The sequence below is a fragment of the Netta rufina genome, assembly GCF_964035555.1.
Source record: "Netta rufina genome assembly, chromosome: 11".
Classification (NCBI taxonomy): Eukaryota; Metazoa; Chordata; class Aves; order Anseriformes; family Anatidae; genus Netta; species Netta rufina.
In genome coordinates, this window is record NC_140134.1 from 16,439,048 (window position 1) to 16,458,661 (window position 19,614).

General features: G+C 40.4%; 2 protein-coding genes across 4 annotated transcripts in view; both read left to right on the forward strand.

Moving 5' to 3' along the window:
* The first annotated feature begins 557 nt into the window (after nucleotides 1-557).
* On the forward strand, nucleotides 558-14,440 carry LOC311213640 (uncharacterized protein). The gene is made up of 5 exons (XM_084293770.1): nucleotides 558-1,014; nucleotides 3,605-3,676; nucleotides 4,395-4,485; nucleotides 8,465-8,517; nucleotides 14,038-14,440. Exons 1-2 carry the CDS (start codon nucleotides 674-676, stop codon nucleotides 3,606-3,608), a joined length of 345 nt encoding a protein of 114 aa, XP_084149896.1. The 5' UTR covers nucleotides 558-673; the 3' UTR covers nucleotides 3,609-3,676; nucleotides 4,395-4,485; nucleotides 8,465-8,517; nucleotides 14,038-14,440.
* Nucleotides 14,441-16,697: 2,257 nt separating this feature from the next.
* CHD2 (chromodomain helicase DNA binding protein 2) overlaps nucleotides 16,698-19,614 on the forward strand; it is a 54,641-nt gene continuing 51,724 nt past the window's right edge. Inside the window, exons 1-2 of one of the 3 annotated variants that reach the window (XM_084293460.1) lie at nucleotides 16,698-17,215; nucleotides 17,547-17,680. In XM_084293460.1, coding sequence (XP_084149586.1) covers nucleotides 17,619-17,680 — 62 coding nt within the window. In that variant the 5' untranslated portion in view covers nucleotides 16,698-17,215; nucleotides 17,547-17,618. Of the gene's footprint in view, nucleotides 17,216-17,546; nucleotides 17,681-19,614 lie in introns of those variants that run through there. The other 2 variants (XM_084293459.1, XM_084293461.1) reach the window with 2 other exon arrangements.

Genomic DNA, 19,614 nt, shown 5'->3' on the forward strand with positions numbered 1-19,614 from the left:
TACAGCTCGTGTAACGCCCTGTGGGGGCTGAGAGCGCGGAGGGGGCTCTGTGAGGGCCGGGCCCCTGAGGCGCGGGGCTGCGCGGGGCGGGGCTGGGGATGCCCCGGCCAGGTGGGGCCCGGGGCGGGCGCTCGGAGCCAGCTCGGAGCCTGCTCCCGCCGCCCCCTGAGGCGCGGCCTGGGCGGGAGCGGGGAGGCGGGCGGGAGCCAATGGGGAGCGGCCTGCGCCGCTCGCGGCTCGCTCGGATTCGTCGGCGGTCACTGAGAGGCGGGGCGGGCAGCCAATAGGAGGCGGCGACCGCCGCGCGCGCGAGGGGGGCCCCGGGCTGTGTGTGTGTGTGCGGGGAGGCGGGGGGCTGAGGAGGGCGCGGCGCGGCCAATGGGAGCGCTGCGCGCCCTCGGGCCTGGCGGGGAGGGCGCGGCGCGGCCAATGGGGAGCGGCGAGCGGCGCGCGCGCAGCCGAGGGCGGGGCGCGAAGGAGCTGAGGGAGGGGGGGGCGCGAGGAGAAGGGAGGGGAGGGGGGAGCCGCCGCGCGGCGCGGGTAGGGGGCAGGGGCCCGGTCCCGCCCCTTCCTCGCCGCAGTGAGTAGCGAGCGGGCCGCCATGTTGTGCGGGGGGAGGGGAGCGAGGCGCTGAGAGGAGACGGGCGAGAGCCGCTCGCACACACGGCACAAGATGGCCGGGGGAGCAGCCGCCGCCGCCGCCCGGCTCCCGGCCGCTTCCCCCCCGCCCGCTCCCGGCCGCTCCCGGCCGGCCGCCGGCCTCCGCCGCCGCTCTCCGGGCTTCGCTCCGGGCCCGGCGCTGCGGGGCTTGGAGGGGAGACGGAGCTCGGGCGGGCGGCTGCCGGGAGCGGAGCGCGGCGCCATGGCGGCGGGGCCGCCTCGCTCTGCCCGCGCCTCGCCCCGAGCGGCCGGGCGGGCGGCTGAGCGCCGAGCCGGGGCCCCGCCGCGGGCAGGGCGAGGAGGGCAGCGGCGCCACGGGCCCCCCGCGGGCAGGCAGCGGGCAGCGCGGAGCCGGTAAGTGCGCGGGTCCCCTCGCTCCTCATTGTCCTTTGTCCTTGAGAGGAAAAACAAAATGTCCTTGGAGCCCGCGGGGGGAGGGGGCCGCCGCCGCGCCGCCGCCGCCACCGCTCTCCCGGGGGCCCTCGCTCGGCTCCGCCGCCCCCCTGAGGGGCTCTGGAGGGGGTTGGGGTCGGGGTGCCGCGAGGGGAGCCCCGCTCCGATGCCCCCCGCCGCCGAGGGGCTCCAGCTCCGCGGGGCGCTCCCCGAGCCCCCCCCCCCCCCCCCCATGTAGCACCGAGGGACTCCGCGCAGCCCGGTGCGGCGAGGGGCTGGGGGCGGCTGCGGGTGCGCCCCGAGGGGACGGGGACGGGGACACGGGAGGGGGGGCTGCGGACCCGAGCCCCTCGGGGGCAGCTGCACGGCAGCTTCCAACTCCGCTGCAGCAGCGGCGAAGGGAGGTGGGGGGGGGGCGAGGGTTGGACTGCATCACCGGGGAAATGTTGAGCCCCGTAGGTCTTTAAAGAGCGGTCGGTGCCCGGTGCTGCACGGACCGGGCTCTGTCGGCGGAGTTTGTGGGAACAAAGACGCCATGTCGTTTTCTCTTAAAAATAAAACTTGGTGTTTTTTTTTTTTTTTTTTTTTTTTTTTGTGGGGTGTTGGCTTTTAACTCCTTGTAAGCCAGTAAGAAAAAAAAGCAGGCTGCGGATGAGACAGCTTATTACTTACTGAAACAATAGATAGAAATTTGCTCTACTTGAAAAACAGTAGTTCAGGTGCTAAACTTTAAAGAAGACTCCTAAGAATCGAATCCAATATAATTTCGCAGTTAAAGTGGCAATGCAGAAACTTAGAAGCATAAGGAAAAAAACAAAAGTCATGCCAAGTCTACAGTTTAAAGTTGGCAAAATACTACAGTTGTGATTTAGACTGCAGCAGGAGAAGAAAAGGTAGTTGCTTAAGTATGAATTACACGATAGGGGTTTGTCTGACAGTGAAAGCTTTTAAAAAGCGTTTCTTGGGTGACAGTTTTGTTTTTAGTATTCAGTTTATGCGTTTTTCAGGGATCTTGCAGTCGTTTCTGTTTATATAGCGTTTTTATCGTTGTTTTGTCGGTTAATAATTTAGAAGTTGTACAACACCTATTGCAAGACTTTCTAAAAACGCGAGTTTAAATGGAATGTTTTGTTTTACATTGGCTCGCATTCAACAATTACCAATTTAGGGGCAAAATTGTAATTCCAAATGTATAGAAAGTCACTCCAGTAAAGCAGGAGGTAAATATTAAGTAGGGAACTCCGATTTTAATTGGGGATTGTGTATAGCCGTATTTAAAGAATTTATTTCTTGTATTGTTGTGTACAAGGTTATAAAAGTCCGTGCAGGTTTTAAATACTGCGGTTTGAGGGAAATATACATTTTCAGTCCTTAACTGAAAATACGAATCTATCATTTCAACAATTAAATTCTCTTTTTTTTGAGGTAGAAATACAAGTTTGAGCAGCCATTGGAGTTCTATCACCTTTATGCGAGGTGTTTGGTATCTTTATCTTAGATTCGGATTATAGTGGTTTTATAACCCCAGTAACAGTTCTGTAGTGTAGAACAGGTTCTGACATACACACTTTGCTGAAAAGAAAGTTCTAGCTTTAGGTGGGGGTCTCCTGTATTTTTATTTCTTATTTTTCAATGTATTAGGGGGGTTTTCAAGGTAGTTTTGAGTTGTTTTTTAGCTACAGGAATCAAGATGGCAGTTGTCTTTGGAAAGAAATTGTTTTTATTTTTCGTATATTTAGTGATTGTGCATTTTTGTATATATAGGATGCTGGAGTTGTAATTTAGGTATTTTATCCTGTAACATTGACATAGTATTACATTTACCTGCATATTAACAGAATGATTTTTGAACTTACTCTTGAGTATGAAGTAATGGTGGTAAATGTAACCGCTGCAAAATTCAAGATTAAGCCTTCTCACAAAAGCGAGAAAAGTTGACTAAAGGTAATGCAAATACGGTGTTCCTTGTCTTCAAGAGCATAGCTCGGGATCTCATTAAAGGTCAAAGGACCTGAAGGTTTTAAACTATTGGAAAGGGCAAAAAAGATACCTTATTTGGGGAGATCAAGTAACTTGTGACTTAAAATTCACAGAAGCTGATGACAGAAGCCATTTTAAAACCTCTAGCAATAGCAAAATAATTTCATTTAATTTTGCATAGTCTGCTTCTTGAGACTTTAATGTGAAAGAAGTAGAGGGACTGAGAGGCAATGTGCAATAAATTACTTCTAAGGAAAAATTAAATAGGCTAGGCATTTAATCATGTACCCAAAGTAATGGGAGACAGGAGAGCAGATCAGAGCTATTCATGCAAAAACACAGAATCATGCATGTTGTATGTCAGTCACTCTTCATCTCCAATGTTTTTCTTAGCCAAGTATGTACAGCCACCCATACTTTTATTTTTAGAGTTCTAAAGATACCATTACTGCTATCGTAAGTTTTTTTTCTAACTTAATTATGTAAAGATCGATACATTTCAAGCATTTTACTTGTTCTCCTTTTCTGAAGCAAAATGCTGAAAATTCGCATACTTTCTTTTTTCTCTTAGGTAGAATTCCATGAACAATACCTTAGTTCCTGAGTGGCTTCCAGAAGAATCGTTCGTACCTTATTTTCTTAGGTAAGAGTGGCTACAACTTCTGTTTGTATGTTCATTTACTTATTTTTCTATTTTGGTTTTTGCTTTTTCACTAATGTGCGGATGGGAGGGAAAAAATCTTATTTTTAAATGGTAAAGAGTACATTTTATAAATTAACTGGACTTATAAAAAGCCTTCTTTCTACATGTATGGTAGACTTATTAAAAATAAAATTAATGATGTATATGTTGCTTCTGTGTTGTTTTTAGTTTTTCTAAGGCTTTTTAAAAAGGAGATCATATGTATATACAAACACGCACACATAAGCGTTGTATTTGGTGGGAAAGGACGATATGTTCATATCAACCCAAATATTCCATTTGCCCTTTTTCACCCGTGAAAACATGTGTTCAGCTTTACAAAAAACACACATTTTTTACTTAATGAGTTTGTAGCATTAATGCTTGGGCACATTGTAAAATCTGTAAATGCCAAATAACTCTAGACTTTCAGGTATTTGTGCAGAAGAATATTTTGAGGCCTCTTTCTCCTATTTGGAGACCTTAATGTTAACGCTTGGCAAATAAAGGTAGAATACTGCATTGTAGAACTCTAGGTACAATTTTTATCAATTGAAAGACTCGCTCTGTATTTTCCAAAAGTTTGCATTGGTTAAGAACATTAGAACTGTAGGTAAAAATCTGTATGTATATTTGTTTTCAGACAAACCTGTTTCTTTTGTTGCTTTTTTCTTTAAAGGGTAGTACTGGATATTTTTGTTACTTCCAAAGATTCAGATGGCTGTTCAAGTTAAAAGACCTTGATCAAAATTCAGTACTGTGCACACCAGGTATGTTACACTGTGTTGTTTTTTGTTTGTTTTGTTTTTTTAAATAATAAAAGTAAATTTTGGTGAGCAAAATAGACATTACATGCTTTAGCTAAGACCATCTTGAATTTCCTTTCAAGTCTTAACAGTTTTCAAGTGCACTACGTACTAAATAACGTAACATTAACGTCTCTTCACACATTTCCTAAGATTTTTATGGTCAGGTATAAGACTTTTTTTTTTTTTTTTTTTTAAGATTCTGAAATGGCCATAACACACTGTAGAATGAAGCTTTGCTTGCGAGGGTTGCCATTGCTACTAATGACATCCAGTTTATTTCTGGAGTTTGATTACTTAAGTTCAAGCTACTGATTTGTTTGCAACTAACGCTTGTTAAACTTTTGATTTTATACAATAAACTTAGAAATTCTCTTTTCAACTTAAATTGACTCTTAAAAGCCTAAACCCACACTAAGTCTGAATTAAAAGGTCTGTCCTTATTGCAGTAGAAAGCAGTCAGCTTTCTAATATTTTTTTAATATTTTACGCTTACTTCAGGGTTCTACATTTAGTGACAGAGTAACATGTTATACTTGGGCCATGCTCTCACCACTGTGTAATTAGAAGTTGGAAATCTTGTTTGTCTGTCTTAACTGGTTCCTTTTCACAGCTTACCATGCTAATGTAGTTCTGTGTAAATTCAGGACCTCAAAGCTTAAGGCATCTTCGTGGAGACATGTATCAGAACTCTCAGAAATACTCCTGATAATTTGCTTTTTAAAAATACACAATTTATCAATATAACTTAAGAATACTGATTGTATGAGCTCCTACTTGAGCGCAGCTATTCTCTTTGACTTGGATGAAGGCTTCAGCCTGCCTCGTATAAGAGGAGTTGTATACCAATTTTGATTAAGCTTTTTAAAACTGTCTGATTGAATTAAACTTTTACGTGCAGTGAGTTACTGCTAATATGCAAGATACAAATGAATTATGTTTGTATGTATTAGATATACACTAGACACAAAATAGTAAGAAACGAGCAAGGTCGTTAGCTACGTTCTGGACCTTCATTGTGTAATTGTCTGACGAGAAGTTTGTGAACAGAAGCCTGGATAGAAATGATCTGACACCTTGAGAGGACCAGCAGAACATACTTGAAATCCTCTGTGGCTCTTTAATTTAGAGGGTCAGAATTGCCAGACACGTTTCACAGTCCATTACAATAAAGCCAAGACTGGACTGTGATTCAAATAAAAGCATATGCTCAAACCCGCAGCGTAATAATGGGTCTTGTCAACGGACTTGTCAAACTCAAGATTTGTATTCCTAATGTTACATTCTTAAACTTCTGAAGTTAGCACTTTTAATTAACTTGCTCTTAAGGAAAGAAGGAGTAGTGTCCATGAGTTGAGTCATCTTGAGTGACCTGAGCATTTTATAACATTTGAAATGGAGCACTTCGATCTTAATTGTCTTACATATTTCCTATATCATCATGGTGCTGTTTGTGCTGAATAGATACTATAATACAAACAGCTTTAAATGTCTCTTGGTGCTTTTGTGAGCTCTTTGGAGCCTTCTTTTCTTACATGAACAACATGTTTTCGTCTAGTAAGTGGCAGTTTGCTCTTTAGGTAAGTAGTCTTCAGTAGGCTAGATGCATGTTACTGGGGATTCAAGGAAAGGTTTAAGTTCATGACCACCCTACGGCATATTAATGAGGCATAACATTTATAGGACTGACAGCTTATGTGGAAAGTCACTGGTATGGTGATGTGTTGCATCTTCCTTGCAAAAAATACTTAATGTATCCCAAGAAAGAAAGTGGTGCCAAGTCAATAGCTTTAGATCAGCTGGCCTCACCTCCTCTTACGAACAGGAGATGTGCTTGCCTGATACATAGAGCTAGTAGTGCTGGTCTCTTGGGGAACGGACCTGTGATGCAAGGAGTTTTCTCTGGAGTAGGCTGTGCTGTACCTATGGCATCTCTTCTGTAATTCAGAAATAAAATACAAGACAACTGTAGGACTACCTAAAAAGTCTGTGTTTATTTTTAAAACTGGGATAGCTTTCTTAATCATGCAGGGACTAGAGCAGTTATGTGACTGCTCTGTTTAAAAGATTTTCAAATTAACATTCATAAGAGTGCTAAATAGAAAATCCAGGTGTTAAATTTAAGCTTCAGCTGAAAAAAATATTTTTTTAGTATCACACTAGTTTGTCCTTGGCATAAGCCTTCAGCTTTTGTTATGCATTTTATAGTTCGGTAGTGAATGTGTTTGGGGAATTAAGGTTTCAAAACTCAGATTGCAATGGTATATTTGAAAATGGTGGGAAAGTGATCACTCATTTATATGCATTAATGTATATCTTTGTGCTGATTTATAGAACTCATTGCTTGGTTCAAATACTCATTTTAAAGTAGAGAAGTTCTAATAGTTGTTAGTGATACTACTCTGAAAAATCTTAAATTAGTTTTCCAATTTTTTTCTGAGCTGAGAAGAATGCTCTCTGGTTAAGTCTGAACTTTACTGTTCTAGTAGAGGAAGCTGTTCCTCTGTGCCGACACAAAGGCAGATTCTTTATGCTTAATAAAGTTTCTGAGGAATTACTATAACTAGATGCTAACACCAGATTTAAAGAAAATATAAATTAACTTAAATGTAGACAATTTCTCTTTAGCTGTGCTATAAATTACTAGAAGTGACTGAGGGTTGTAAGTTGAAGATCTTTCAACCGTCAGCTTTACCTTGTCTTCACGTATGAAATCATCTTCTAAGTGTTTTATTGAGTGAAGCATTTGATAACAGGAGAAAAGGAGGCTTAAAGGGTGTAAGTAAGCCTCTTTGCCTAGTTCACGTCTTAAGCTTTGTAAATGTTCTCTGAGTAAATGACTGATAGATGCCGTTTGGAGGATCAGAGTCCAGTAACCATGTTGTGTTTGTTCTACGAAGTGCTCATCCACCATTTTACAATTACCTCAGCTTCGTGCTTCCATTTGTTAACTGCAGTTGGATCACATTTTAAAGGCATGTTTTAAACATGCAAATTTCATACCCACTTTGATACCCTACATGATAGTGGCAGTTTAGGACTCTGGATTTTTATTTTTCCTTCCTTGAAGGGATCTTTTTCCATATTAATTCTTTCAAGTAATTTATTATCAACAAATAAATTTGTTCTGTTGATCTGTTTGTTTCTTCCAACACATCTGAGTAGCCATCAGTTGGAAGTTGGAAATCAGAACATTGTAGAAAATGAAGCACAGTATGGTGTCACCAAATAGGTTATTTTTTTTTTTACATTATTGGAAGCTATGTTCTAAGTAGATTGAGAGAGTTCACAAGAGAAGCAGTTTGTTTTTTCATGTTAGGAGGATAACTTGTATAGCTTATGGTAGCGGGTTACTTAATACAAATGAAATTCACAGTTGAAAAAGGGGGTTTAGGTGAGTTGATAGGTTTCAGGTTTTATTTTAATCCTGTTACCTCTCTGTAAAGTGATAGAAGTTAGATGTTAGATGTTTAATGTGGACTGCCAGTAAGCATTTTCCAAGTGGAATTTTCAAATTTGGGACTTGAACATAATGAATAACTTCATAGGATATAGATCAGATAACTTATTCCATATCAGTGGGTTAAACAATTCTTCTACACCTAACTGATACTGCCTTTTAGAAAAATTAGTATTCTAATCATTTATCTGTGGAGGACAGATTAGTTTCAGCATATTTATACTTAGTTCTTCCTCCAGGGGATTTGTGTGCAGGTTTAGGTCTGATTTTTTGGGGGGATTGCAGAGGTTCTCTGATAGCAGGTTGCCTAGTCATACCTCGTGTTCAACTTCTTGATAAAAATGTCTACTGTGCCATATGCTGTGGTCTGCTGGAAGTGTTTTAATTGAGGGATAGGACTACTGTAATAGACTTAGGCTAATGTTCAGGTTTTCTAGATCTTTGTCTTAAATTTTAGCATTTAACATATTGTTTTCCCTACAGATGTGTTGAGGAATTTACTGTAAGCAAAATAACTGCTCTTGGTTGAAGCACTGGTAAGTTGTTATTCCTAATAACATTCACTTTTTAGCTTTAATAACAAAAAATATGCAAAAAAAACACACATGGCCATAATGTTTAACTTGCTGAAGTTTTTGGATGAATACATCCTGAAGTTCCTTAAAGTGTGCTTGTGTGAGTGTTTCTGAAAGGCTCGCTGAGAAGGGCACAGCAGCATTCTTTCTGGGCTGCTCAGGAATGAAAGCTATGCTTGGGTGGCACTCTCAACCTGTCTTGCTGGAGAACAGCTTTCATACGTAATTGTGGTACTTGGGCCTTCTGCTTCAAAGTTAACTCCGTATTTCTTGGAGAACTCTTAAATCATAGATCTGCTTGTTCAGAAGGGTTTGATATGCCCATGTCTGTCACCATAGAGAAATCCTACATGCCTTACAATGGAGGTAACAAATTGTGGGGAAAGTATCATAGTAGGATTAATTTGCCTTACACACCTCATGTTGTATTTCTGTGCTCCTCAGCATCACCTGAGGGTCTTGGAGCAAATAGTAATTGTTTCCAGAGGTACTTCTTTTGTGATTGTTCTCTTTCTGTTTGTCAGTGTTTCAGCTTTGCAGAGAAAACCATATATAATGTTGATACAGTTGGCTATATTAAACTGCCAGCTGATACATTTCATTTCAGAATCATTCCCCATACAGTCAAATGAAGAACTGGCAGGCTTGAATAGAAAAATTCATTCAGTTCTGTACGGGATGTATATGTGGGGGTAGGCTTGCCTCCAGTTCCCTTTACTAAAAGAAATTTGGTCTTGATAACCTTTTGCTGTCTCTAGCATGAGACAGCTCTTCCACACTTTTAATTAGGACGTCCATTGGATTTTGCGTACATGAAGTGACTTTTTAGTGGGAGGCTCTGCATTCCTGTAGAACTGCGCTTCAGAATGTCTCTTTAAAAGAGACAGTTTCTTGGAGGCAGTTCTTTCCCTTTGCAAGGGTACCTGATTGAGTAATGCCTGCCTTAGACTACAGATGGCTTGAAAAAAAATGTTCCAAGATGCAAATACTCTCATTTCAGTGGCTAGATGGTAGCTGGTAATTTTTAACTGTCCAATGGTTACGTATGTTAGCAGAGACCTCCAGCAACCATTCCGAACTGGTACAAGCTGCCATCTATGCTGCCTTAGGTGCCAGAAAAGCAGCCGCTCCCTGCTTGTACTCCAAAGTCCCTTGCTTTCTTCTGATCTGCTCACGTGATGTGAAGACTAATGTAGAGCTCTTCTGAAGGAAAAAAGGAGTGTGTGGGGATAAGGAGCATACCGCTCCTGAACGTGTTATTGTGGCCTTGTGCTGCTTTTTGTTACGCTTCATTTTGAGCCAATTTATCACGCAATCTGCAATCCTGAAGCAAAACAATAGAAACAGATGAACCTTGAGGAATTTGGTTCCTATTGTGTGTGCCTGTTCTGGTGATCTTTGCTTAGTGCCTCATCTCTTCTACTGCTTTGTCAATTTTATTATGTTGCTTTTTACAAAGTTTTAAGCTATGTCTCACAGTGCAGATACATGTATAAAGGCATAGTTCTTACTATGTTGCAAGTAAATGTTGCTCCTTCCAACTATTCCTTGAAACTCTTGCTGTGCTGTCCACTGTTACCTTTCTTTCCAGGTCACCTGCTATAATCTTTAAATATGTGAGTCATTATTATGTTCCATCTCAATATTAAATCCTTATCTCTGTTTCCTGCATCTTTCTGTGTGCATTTCTGTTTTCTCTCATTGAATTGTAAATAGGCTGTGTCAGATTTGGTGTTTTGTGTAGGAATTTGGCTTCAAAGTTACACACTGAGTAATTATTCCATCTTTCTGTTTTGCAATCTTTACCTAGAGGAGGGGATGGATGTGAAACTGAACTACAGGAATAGTTGTCCTCAGAATGAGTTGCTTCAAAATGCATTTGTAAAAGAACATAGAAATGTATGGATCTTGAAAGAGCGCAGTATTCCCTTCTCTGTTTGCCAACATAATTATGCTTAGTTGAAACGCTAATGTTTAAATACAGTTTTCTTTGAATTAGAAAGGGGAGAATACTTGAAGACACCATGAGCTTTATTGAAATTGGCACACTTTGCTTATACAACAACATTTACGTGGTTTATCTTAATTTAGGCCCAAATCTTAATGATACTTGCTGTTTTTTAAAAAAAAAAATGTGGTTGCTTGGTTTTAAAAATAAAACCTCTAAAGAGTGCATCAAGTCTTTGCTCACATCTTACTGGAAATTAATTTCTAAATCTGAGAAAACTGGAAGACAGCCTTGCTCAACTAAAACCACCTGATCCTACAGGAGGAGGTGTGCTCTCAGTGCTGTGCTTATTGCACATGTAATGAGGTAGAAGAGGACTTAGGACTGCCCAGAATACGTACTTAGTTACTTACTCATTGTAGGCTCTAGATGTCAATAAAGGGCATACCTGCCTTTCCCTCTAGAATGCAAGTTACCAGAGAGGTGTCTGCAAGGAGTAAAATCTTTAATGAACTTTGGAGTGTAGGACTTGAGGTTTTCTTTGTCGGAACCTCATTCTGTCCATTCAGCTCCCTCTGTTGGAGTGAATTCCCTTTACTAGTAATTTGTCATCTCATTGTACAAACTTTCCAGCATGAGAGACTTCAATATGAACATTCGGTAACTGTGCTGGTGTCTTATGCACTTGCATTGCCCCATGATTGTTTTACATTTGTTACTGGCCTTTGATGTTGTACTTCAGAAATAGGGAGTTTAAGCAGACACAAGGATTGAGGCCCTGGCATAAGGCCATGAGGGATGTCTTCTATTGCTTTGAGCCCTGACTAGGTAGAGTTACACAAAAATAATTACAGAAACCTAAAGCAAAACTTTTTAACTTAGATGTTTCAAAAACTGTTGCCATATACCTTGAGGAGTGGTAGTGAATGGTTTCTCTCTGTTACTACAGACTTGTCAAATTGTTACCAGGGATCTGAGGGAAACTCACAGAATTGTATGGACTACCAAGGCCCTTCATTAATCATGGCCAAAGTGCTGGGTTTGGAAACAAATACAGTAAACAGTAGATAATACAAGTTTGAAAAATTGAATGTTGCCCAACTGATGCTAGGGAAGGAATGAAATATTCAATGTCATTTGGGGAAAAAAGGCTATTCAGTGGCTTACATTAAATGTAGGATCACTGCATATGCCTTAGTGGAGGAGGAGTATATTTTAGCAACATCATTGAATTTTTTTAGCAAAGTGTGCCTTAAAGACAACGTGAGTAAACAACTCCTGTGAAATCTTTTAATGCAAGTGTAGATTTCACATGAAGAAACTTGGTCATTACTGTGGTGTCTTCAATACATGAACAGCTTTTAGACCAAGGGTTGTTGTAGCATGTTCTTAATTTTATTACCAGTTCTGTTTACTACTAATTATTTTACAAGGTCAAAAGAAGAGTATAAAGTGAATGTGACAGGGTTACTCACAAAGTTTTTGCTACAACCAAATGTAGGTAAGCCTAGTAGAGAAACCTGCCCTTAAATTGCTTTTGGCAGATCTCATTAGTGTCCAAGGCAGAAGACTAACCCAACTGTAAAGGGTCTTACAAGGTTGAGTAATGTGTAACTGAATCACATCTTTGAGAGGCAGGGAAGGCTCGTATCAGTAATTAAATTCACTTATTTTTTTTAAATAACTGAATTATTTTAAATACATTATAGAGTTTACACTGCACTCCTCTTAGTACCTCTGAATATCTCATTGTAACAATAACAGACAATGTTGTGGTGGTATAATTTTAATGTTTTGGTACTTCAGTCAAAACATCAGTGTAAAAAATATCCAAAATATTATCTTCAAACCTCCAAGCTTGAAATTAAGAGTAGTGCATCAGTAAGAATGCAAAAACAAACATTAAAAACAACCAACCAAAACCCCAAGCTGTTTCTTTAGGTTAGCATGGAAAAGAAACTCTTCCAAATATTTAATTTATGCCTTAATTGAGGATGAGTTGAATGCTAGAAACAGAATACAGCAAACCAAAATGTTTGATTTTTGCTTTTGAAAATGTAAAGATTTCATGGGCTGACTAATTATTAGTACTGTACCTGTTGCACAATGTAAAGCAAAGTGAATTACGAGATCTTGCATTCACTTCTGTGCATTGTGCTGCTTTTCCACTGTGCTTAAAGCAAGGAAGAACGCTGCATATGGAGGAGTATTAAGTCTAAGACACATGGGCAGATGTGAAAGTCAGATGAAGGAAGGCTTGTTGCACTGGTTCCATTGCTGTTTGCTTTGCTGTTACTGGTTATTTTGAGATGAGAATGGAGAAACTTGAATGGTGAAGAGACCACTAGATGGCTCCACTGTTTTTTGCTGTACTCTGGGTAATTTCTGTGTCACTTGTGAGAATGTGAACAAAATTATCATGGGAAACACATAATGGTGGAGTTGGCTTTCAGACTAAAAATGAGGTTAAAGATGTACATGGTCAAAAGAAGAAAGTAATGCTAGAGTGCAGATACTCAAAAATCATGAAGACATTTTAAAGTCTTTCTTGTGTATCACTCATCTCCTACAGTCATCATTTGTTTTAAAATAATGTTTTTACCATTTTGGAATTTCCTGTACTTGATTTTTGCATGTTAGGAGGATGAGTAGTTTTCTTGAAGTACATCAGCTTATTTTTTCTTGAAAGAAACTGTAAAGCTGGGAATGTGTGGTTTGTTTTCATCCACGTGGAAGTCATTTGATCAGTTTGGTTTCTGTCACTCACCTGTGGGTTTGATTGTTGTTACATGAAGAGTAAAGTTGGAATATGGCTCAGGAGTAGTATGGTGGCCTTACTTGAAGCAACTAGTGTAACTCGTGACCATTTTCATCTGCCTTCTGACATGTCCTTTCCCACCAGTAACTAGATCAGCCATTCTGTTCCTTTTGTACGCGTCTTTTTTGTTGCCTTGTATGTCTTCCATGAGCTGGAAAACTGGGTTAAGATGGTGGAATTTTAGTAATGTCTTGTCTTCAGTCACCATCTTTATACAAGAAACCAGTCTTCATGCCTCTGCGTTGGTTTTGATGGATGTCTGTGTTTGAAGAAAGGAGAATGGACAGCAGTTAAAAGCTTTGGCTCAATTAAAATAAATTTGGCTTTCCTCACAGCAGTGTAAGCCTTAGTCAAAGGGTCAGTCCAATAAAGATGGCTGCCAAAGCAAATCTCGTATTTTCCCCCTGATGATTTCTTCGGTATGGGGAATAAAAATTAAATGGAGTTTATGGAGCCTGAAAAGGCTCTTGAGCTTCTAATCAATTGTCCCATGCTTCCTTATAGTTTGGGTTAAAGGATGTATTTTTGACTCTTGAACTGCTGAATTGACCTCGTTAGTTCACGATAAAAGTAGATGTTCTCGGATGCATAATACGGAATGAAAGCAGCAGCATTTATGCTTAAATTATTTTAAGGTACAGTAGTTGAATGTCTCTAGTTTAAAGATGAGATGATCTGTATTCCAACAGCATTTTTCTTTTAATTTTCCATAAAGAATCCAGTCAGATGAAGAGTGTCAAAAGGAGTCTGCGAATGAGACCAAGATGGCATTTCCACTGTTGATTGAGAGGTTGAGGAAATGGACTAATGCATGAGTGCTGTGATATATCTGTCCAAGAAAAGGACGTTAAAACATGGACTCCCGTGTTATTAAACCAGAGAAGATCTGGGTTGTGATCATCCGATCAAAATGGACTTTGCACTTGAATTAATCAGGGGACTGTATCAGTGACAATCCAATGATGGATCTGTTTGAGGATCGGGTGGCAAAAATTTATTCCCAGGTTATGTATGCGTAAAAGGGAAATGAATGTGGTAAAAGATCTGCTGCTACCCCTTTGGAGAAAATGTATTTTTTTTTTTTAAAGTGATTTAATAAAAGGCTTTGGTTTCTTTCATGCTTCGTGTTTGTCCTTTCTGGCTGAATCTTTTTTTATTGTGTTGATATTTAAATGTCTTACATTTTTGGTTGGTATGAAAGCTGCCAAGCACTAAAGGCAAGGTAATTTCCTTTTTATATTCTTGATTTTCTTTTAAAATGTGGTTTTCATTTACAAATTATCTTCACTTTGCCGTGACTTCTAATGAATTTTCTGGTTTGTTCATTCAGGTGCTTAATGTTAGGCGTTTTTCAGTACTTGCTGTGTTGTCAGGGTACTTGTGCTAAACTTGGTGAAGTTATTTTAAGGTGGAATCAATATTATTTGAAGGCATAGCAAATATGATATAATAAAGGAGTACTTAAATATTTTGTGTCAGTTTTTTAGGTATGCTGATTCAGCCATGTGTATGAACAGAAACTTTCACCAGATTTTCTGGGCAACATACTTCCTCAGCAGTCTGTTCTGTCTTAAATTTGTTCTGTACAAGTGTGTAATCTCCTTCACCGCTATTTAATGTAGGCTTAGCTGCCTGGTACCATAGCATGTATTTGATGAGAAAAACTGAGTTAATTTTCTTACTGGTACTGATGATGATCACCTTTACAAACAAATTTTAAAATGGTTCTTATGTTTAAAAATGGATATTTCTAACTTTCTCATGGATGAAATAGTTGAAATGTAGCTGCCTTCCTAAGTACATTTTACCTGAACTTTACGTGGTCTTTGTCATTTTGGTTTTCTAGCAAAAGACTATGGTGGTGCTGAGAACCTAGGCAATGTTGTTTCTGTTTTTTTTTTTTTTTTTTTTTTTTTAAAAAAGGCTAAAAAATATCCAAATGCTGTGTGTTTAGCTCTTTGGTTTCCTCAGTCCTCTTTGTAAATAACTGACCTCAACCATAATGAATTGCTCGTACTTGTTTAATCCAGCTATTTTGATGATTGCCTGCTGAAGTTTCTTTGCCATGTGTTCTGTGGTGGTGTTGGATACTGGGACCAACCTAAAAGGAGCCATGTTCAGAGGAATGCATTTCTTTAGTGGTAGCCAAAATTGCTTGGAATTTGATGTTGTATTTTGTTAGTTCTTGCAGTTTAGGTGCAAGGGGTCTTTCTGTAAATAACCGCTAAACTGAGATGGTGCAAAATGGAGTGTGACGACAGAGCGTGCCTTCTCAAACCCCTTGGGATGGAGACGTGATAGGTTGTTGGGAGACGTGGATGGCAAGCGTGTAGTGGAGTTGAAAGGATCTTGGTTGAGCTGGTAGAAGCCAATGGTGCCAAGCTGTTGGGATGCTGTGTGGTGGATGGACCTCATAGAGGTCTCAGCTAGCCCATGACCCTCTTCCCCCCAGCAGTCCCCCAGTGGCTGATTTCTCTGTCGTGGTGTGATGCCCACGATTACGCAGGATTTCCTTGTGCGTTAGGCAGTTGGTTGCTTGAAGGAACACAACTGGTGGTGGGGGTGCTTGGATCTCATCCATCTCCTCCGTGAGAGCTCCTCTCAGTTCTGGGATGGTGAACATGGGATATGGCTTGGATTTCTACGTCTCCATCTTGGCTATTCCGTGGTTTGAAAAATCGTTTGTCTTGTTAAAAAATCCCTTAATGACCATTAATGGGTTAAGAATGGGAGTTGGAAATAACCCTTCCAATGGTGCCGGACTTATTTTACAGCAGTGCCTTCGCGCATCTGATGAAAATGGTGTAACTGTTGGATTTTTGGTGTTGGGCAGGACCACTAGGGAGGCGCTGTCGAGCTGGAAGGGGTTGTTAGTGCTGTGGGGCTTCCTTAGGAGCGTGTGAGGCTTCTGTCCCAAGCTCTGCGTGCAAGTGTTGGGTGCCAAAAGGAGGAGCTGTTGTCTGGGGGTACTATTACTTAATTTAAAAAAAGCTGCCCCTTGGGTGGGGTGACCCCCAAGGTGGGCTGTTGCTGCCTGCATGGCTGTGAGCTCCACTTCCATTCTTTCAAAATGGCTTGTAACAGCACCACTTCCTGTCCAGGGAGGAAGTAATTTTAGCCCAAGCAGTGAAATATTTAGCAAATCTTTAAAACAAAAGGCACAAATTACATTCCTTTCTGGTTTCAAAAGGGTGCCTGAGCCACATGGGGTTAAGGTGCCCCTTCAGCTGGGGTAGTTGGAAGAAGCCAGGGCTGTGGGGGGTAGCAGGCACCCTTTAGGTGGAGGCTATCTCTTTTTTTGGTAGAAATGAAGGGGTGGGTCTATGGTACATCACCTGAGTTGTGGGGTAAATGTAGAGAGTGTCAATCAAAGGCAGAGCTCAGAGCTGGGAAGGAGCTCTAGATGGCGGCTGTGCCTTAGAGAGAGCGCGCTCAGCTCCGTGCCTTCCCCAACACTTTACGCAACTTTCCCTAACTTTCGGGCAGCCTCAGGGGGCCCCCACAGCCCCTTGCCTCTCCTAGGCACTAATTGGGGGCTGAGCGGACCTTTTTCGGGCAGAAAAGCAGCTTTTGAGGGCTCCCTTTTCGTGCCTTGCTGGAAAGAAGAAGCCGTGGAGAGAGCCCAGGTCGTTGTTTTTCCAGCTTAGAAGCCATGGCGTACCTCCATTTTTGTGCGCTCTCCTAATGAGCTTTTTCCCCCGGACATTTTTGTACTAATTATCGCTTCTTTTGCTTTATCGGCAGCATATTTTTGGAATTAGAATATATATTTTTTTTCATTTTTTGAAATTCGTATTTTATTATTTGAACTCTAAATATTTTGGATCTAATGTTTTTCCACGACCCGAAACTAATATCGACTTGGTCCTGGCGGCGGTGCATGGATCAGGTAGGTGAGCAATTAATAATAATAATTTTTAGATTTCTGCCGTTTTGAGTACTTTGATTTTCGACCGATTTGAGCTGTATTGGGATGACGCAATAAGATTCAGAGATTATTTGCATCCAGTGTTACTTTGGGAAAGTTTGCAGGATGCTCCTCTACTGTGTTTATTCTCCGATTTTTCTTCTAAAAACGATTATTTGTTTTAAATCTCCGTTTTGCCGTGTTGATCAGTGTTGTGTATTGTTATAACAATATCATTGCAGCGTCAGGACTTTGTTCCTGATAATGAAAGCCAGTGAAACAAACTGGGACCTTACCTTTCTTTCAACTTTTGACAGTAAATACCTGGGCACAGGACTTCAAAGCAAACAGACACCCCTGGCCCCCTCTTAGTATTTAAGAATAAAAAGATGATGAGAAATAAGGACAAAAGCCAAGGAGAGGAGGGTTCAGTCCACAGCAATGCATCGAGGTATGATCTATCAACTTTCTTTTTTTTTGTTAAACCTGTGAATACCCTGTTTACTTTGACAGCCTTAGGTTACTGTCAGTGCTTAATACAAAACATTTTACTGATTTTGTTTCCTTTTTAAGGAATGACCTTGAGATTGTTAGCGTGCCACACCCTAATTTTTTTGGTAGCGATTTCTGAAAGTTGTGTTGTGACTTAAGGGCCCATGTCATAGTCAAAAGGTACTGTACCTTTATTCAGGGGAGCCCTTTTCTCTGTATTATGTTTTTCCACCTTTTGAATTTCAGTTTTTAGGTTTTTTGTGCTGTGAAAAATGACCTTGTCGGTTTAGCCATTGCTGCATTGCACCATTTTACATACAAGGCAAATTTTTCTTTGAAGAATCTGAGAAGTCTAAACTTTAACTGAGGGCCATACAGAAGCCTGGTGTAGTAGTAAATTATAGTAAATAGGCACAAGAAAAAGTTACATGAATGAAAAAAAGCTCATTTTAAAATAAAAACTGGAAAGTGCCTTTCTGTCTGATACTTCTTACTTCAAATTTTATTTGAGCTTGTGGAACTTTGATATTGTTTCGATATTTTCGAATATTTTGATACAATTTAAACCAGACTTTCCCCTGCTGGTTGTAGCATTTTGTATTATAAAATATAAACCGGGACTGTTAACAAGAGGCTGTGCAAATGCTTTGCCTGTTTGTTTAAGGTATTTTTGCTCGGTGTTTTTATTTACTTTTGTCAAGTAATGGGATTCTTCACAGATTTTCATAAACTTAACCTCGATGTGGGAGAAGTATGGAATATTGAAAATGTTTCTTTGCTAGGAATGCTGAAATACAATTAGTGGGTTGCTCATTTTGTATTTAATGAGTCGGCTTTTTCGAATATTGGAAATTAAACTATATGCATTTTTGTTCTCTAGTTTGTAAATACAGTTTTGCATTTTGTTAATTTTGATTGAATTGTGGCCTGTTTATTTTTTTTCCCCTCTGGTGTTAAGTAATTTTTAAGTAACATTAATAAAAAAATTCTGAACTGTTTGTTGTATCACATGTGCTCTGTGTGATGTTTGCAGGTGTTTGAATAGTATTTTTGATACTTAGTATTTAACCTTCCTCAAACACAAACTTGAAATACTGTGGGAATGTATACATTATTGAATTACTGTAACCTAACGTAAATTTTTATGGTATTCTGGATGTATTCAGTCTGCAGTCAGATTTTAAATCCTAAAATGGATGTAGGTAAGTTTGTTTAATTTGAAACTAGTATTAATCAAATTAGCCTCAGGGACTGTTGAAGCATTGCATATAGCACCTATACAGTGCTTCTACAACGCAGTTTAAGAACACAGCAGATTTTCAAACCTGGCTATCCTTATTATTAGAAAAACTTCAAATATTGCTTAAAAAGTCAAATTTAAAAAGAAGTTCAGTGGTATTCACCTTCTTTAAGTCTTCATGCATTTTTTAAAATGTGGATTATTAGCAAAGCAATAATAGATGTAATTTGTGCAGGAAATCTGAATTAAGGTAGTTCATTGGTGTTAGAAGTATGCTGAGTATGAGATGAAATCGGAGACATCCAGCAGTAGCTCCACAGCAAAAAGACCTTTGTGTTTTTTGTCCTTAGGGTTATTATATTTGCATAGTCTCACATGTGTGATTTTGCTGTTTTCTTTGAAAGGTTGTTTATCTCGATTTATGTGTAACACCTGTTGTGTGAGGTTGCCCTCCCTCTTACAATTTTTTTCCTCAAAATAAACTTGCTGTGGGTATCATCTACTCACCTGAAGTGTGGGAACAATTGAACACAGGATATTTGTGAGTGAGCCCTGTCGAGCTTGCTTCTGAGCTGTGAGTCAGCTGAATGTCGTAAAATGTGCTTTACTTCCTGAGGTTGACTTTTAAGTTGCAGGGGAAATGATTTCTAGGA

What these genes read in the sequence shown, in the direction of transcription:
- LOC311213640 (XM_084293770.1), top strand. Translation starts at nt 674, where the DNA reads ATGGCCGGGGGAGCAGCCGCCGCCGCCGCCCGGCTCCCGGCCGCTTCC.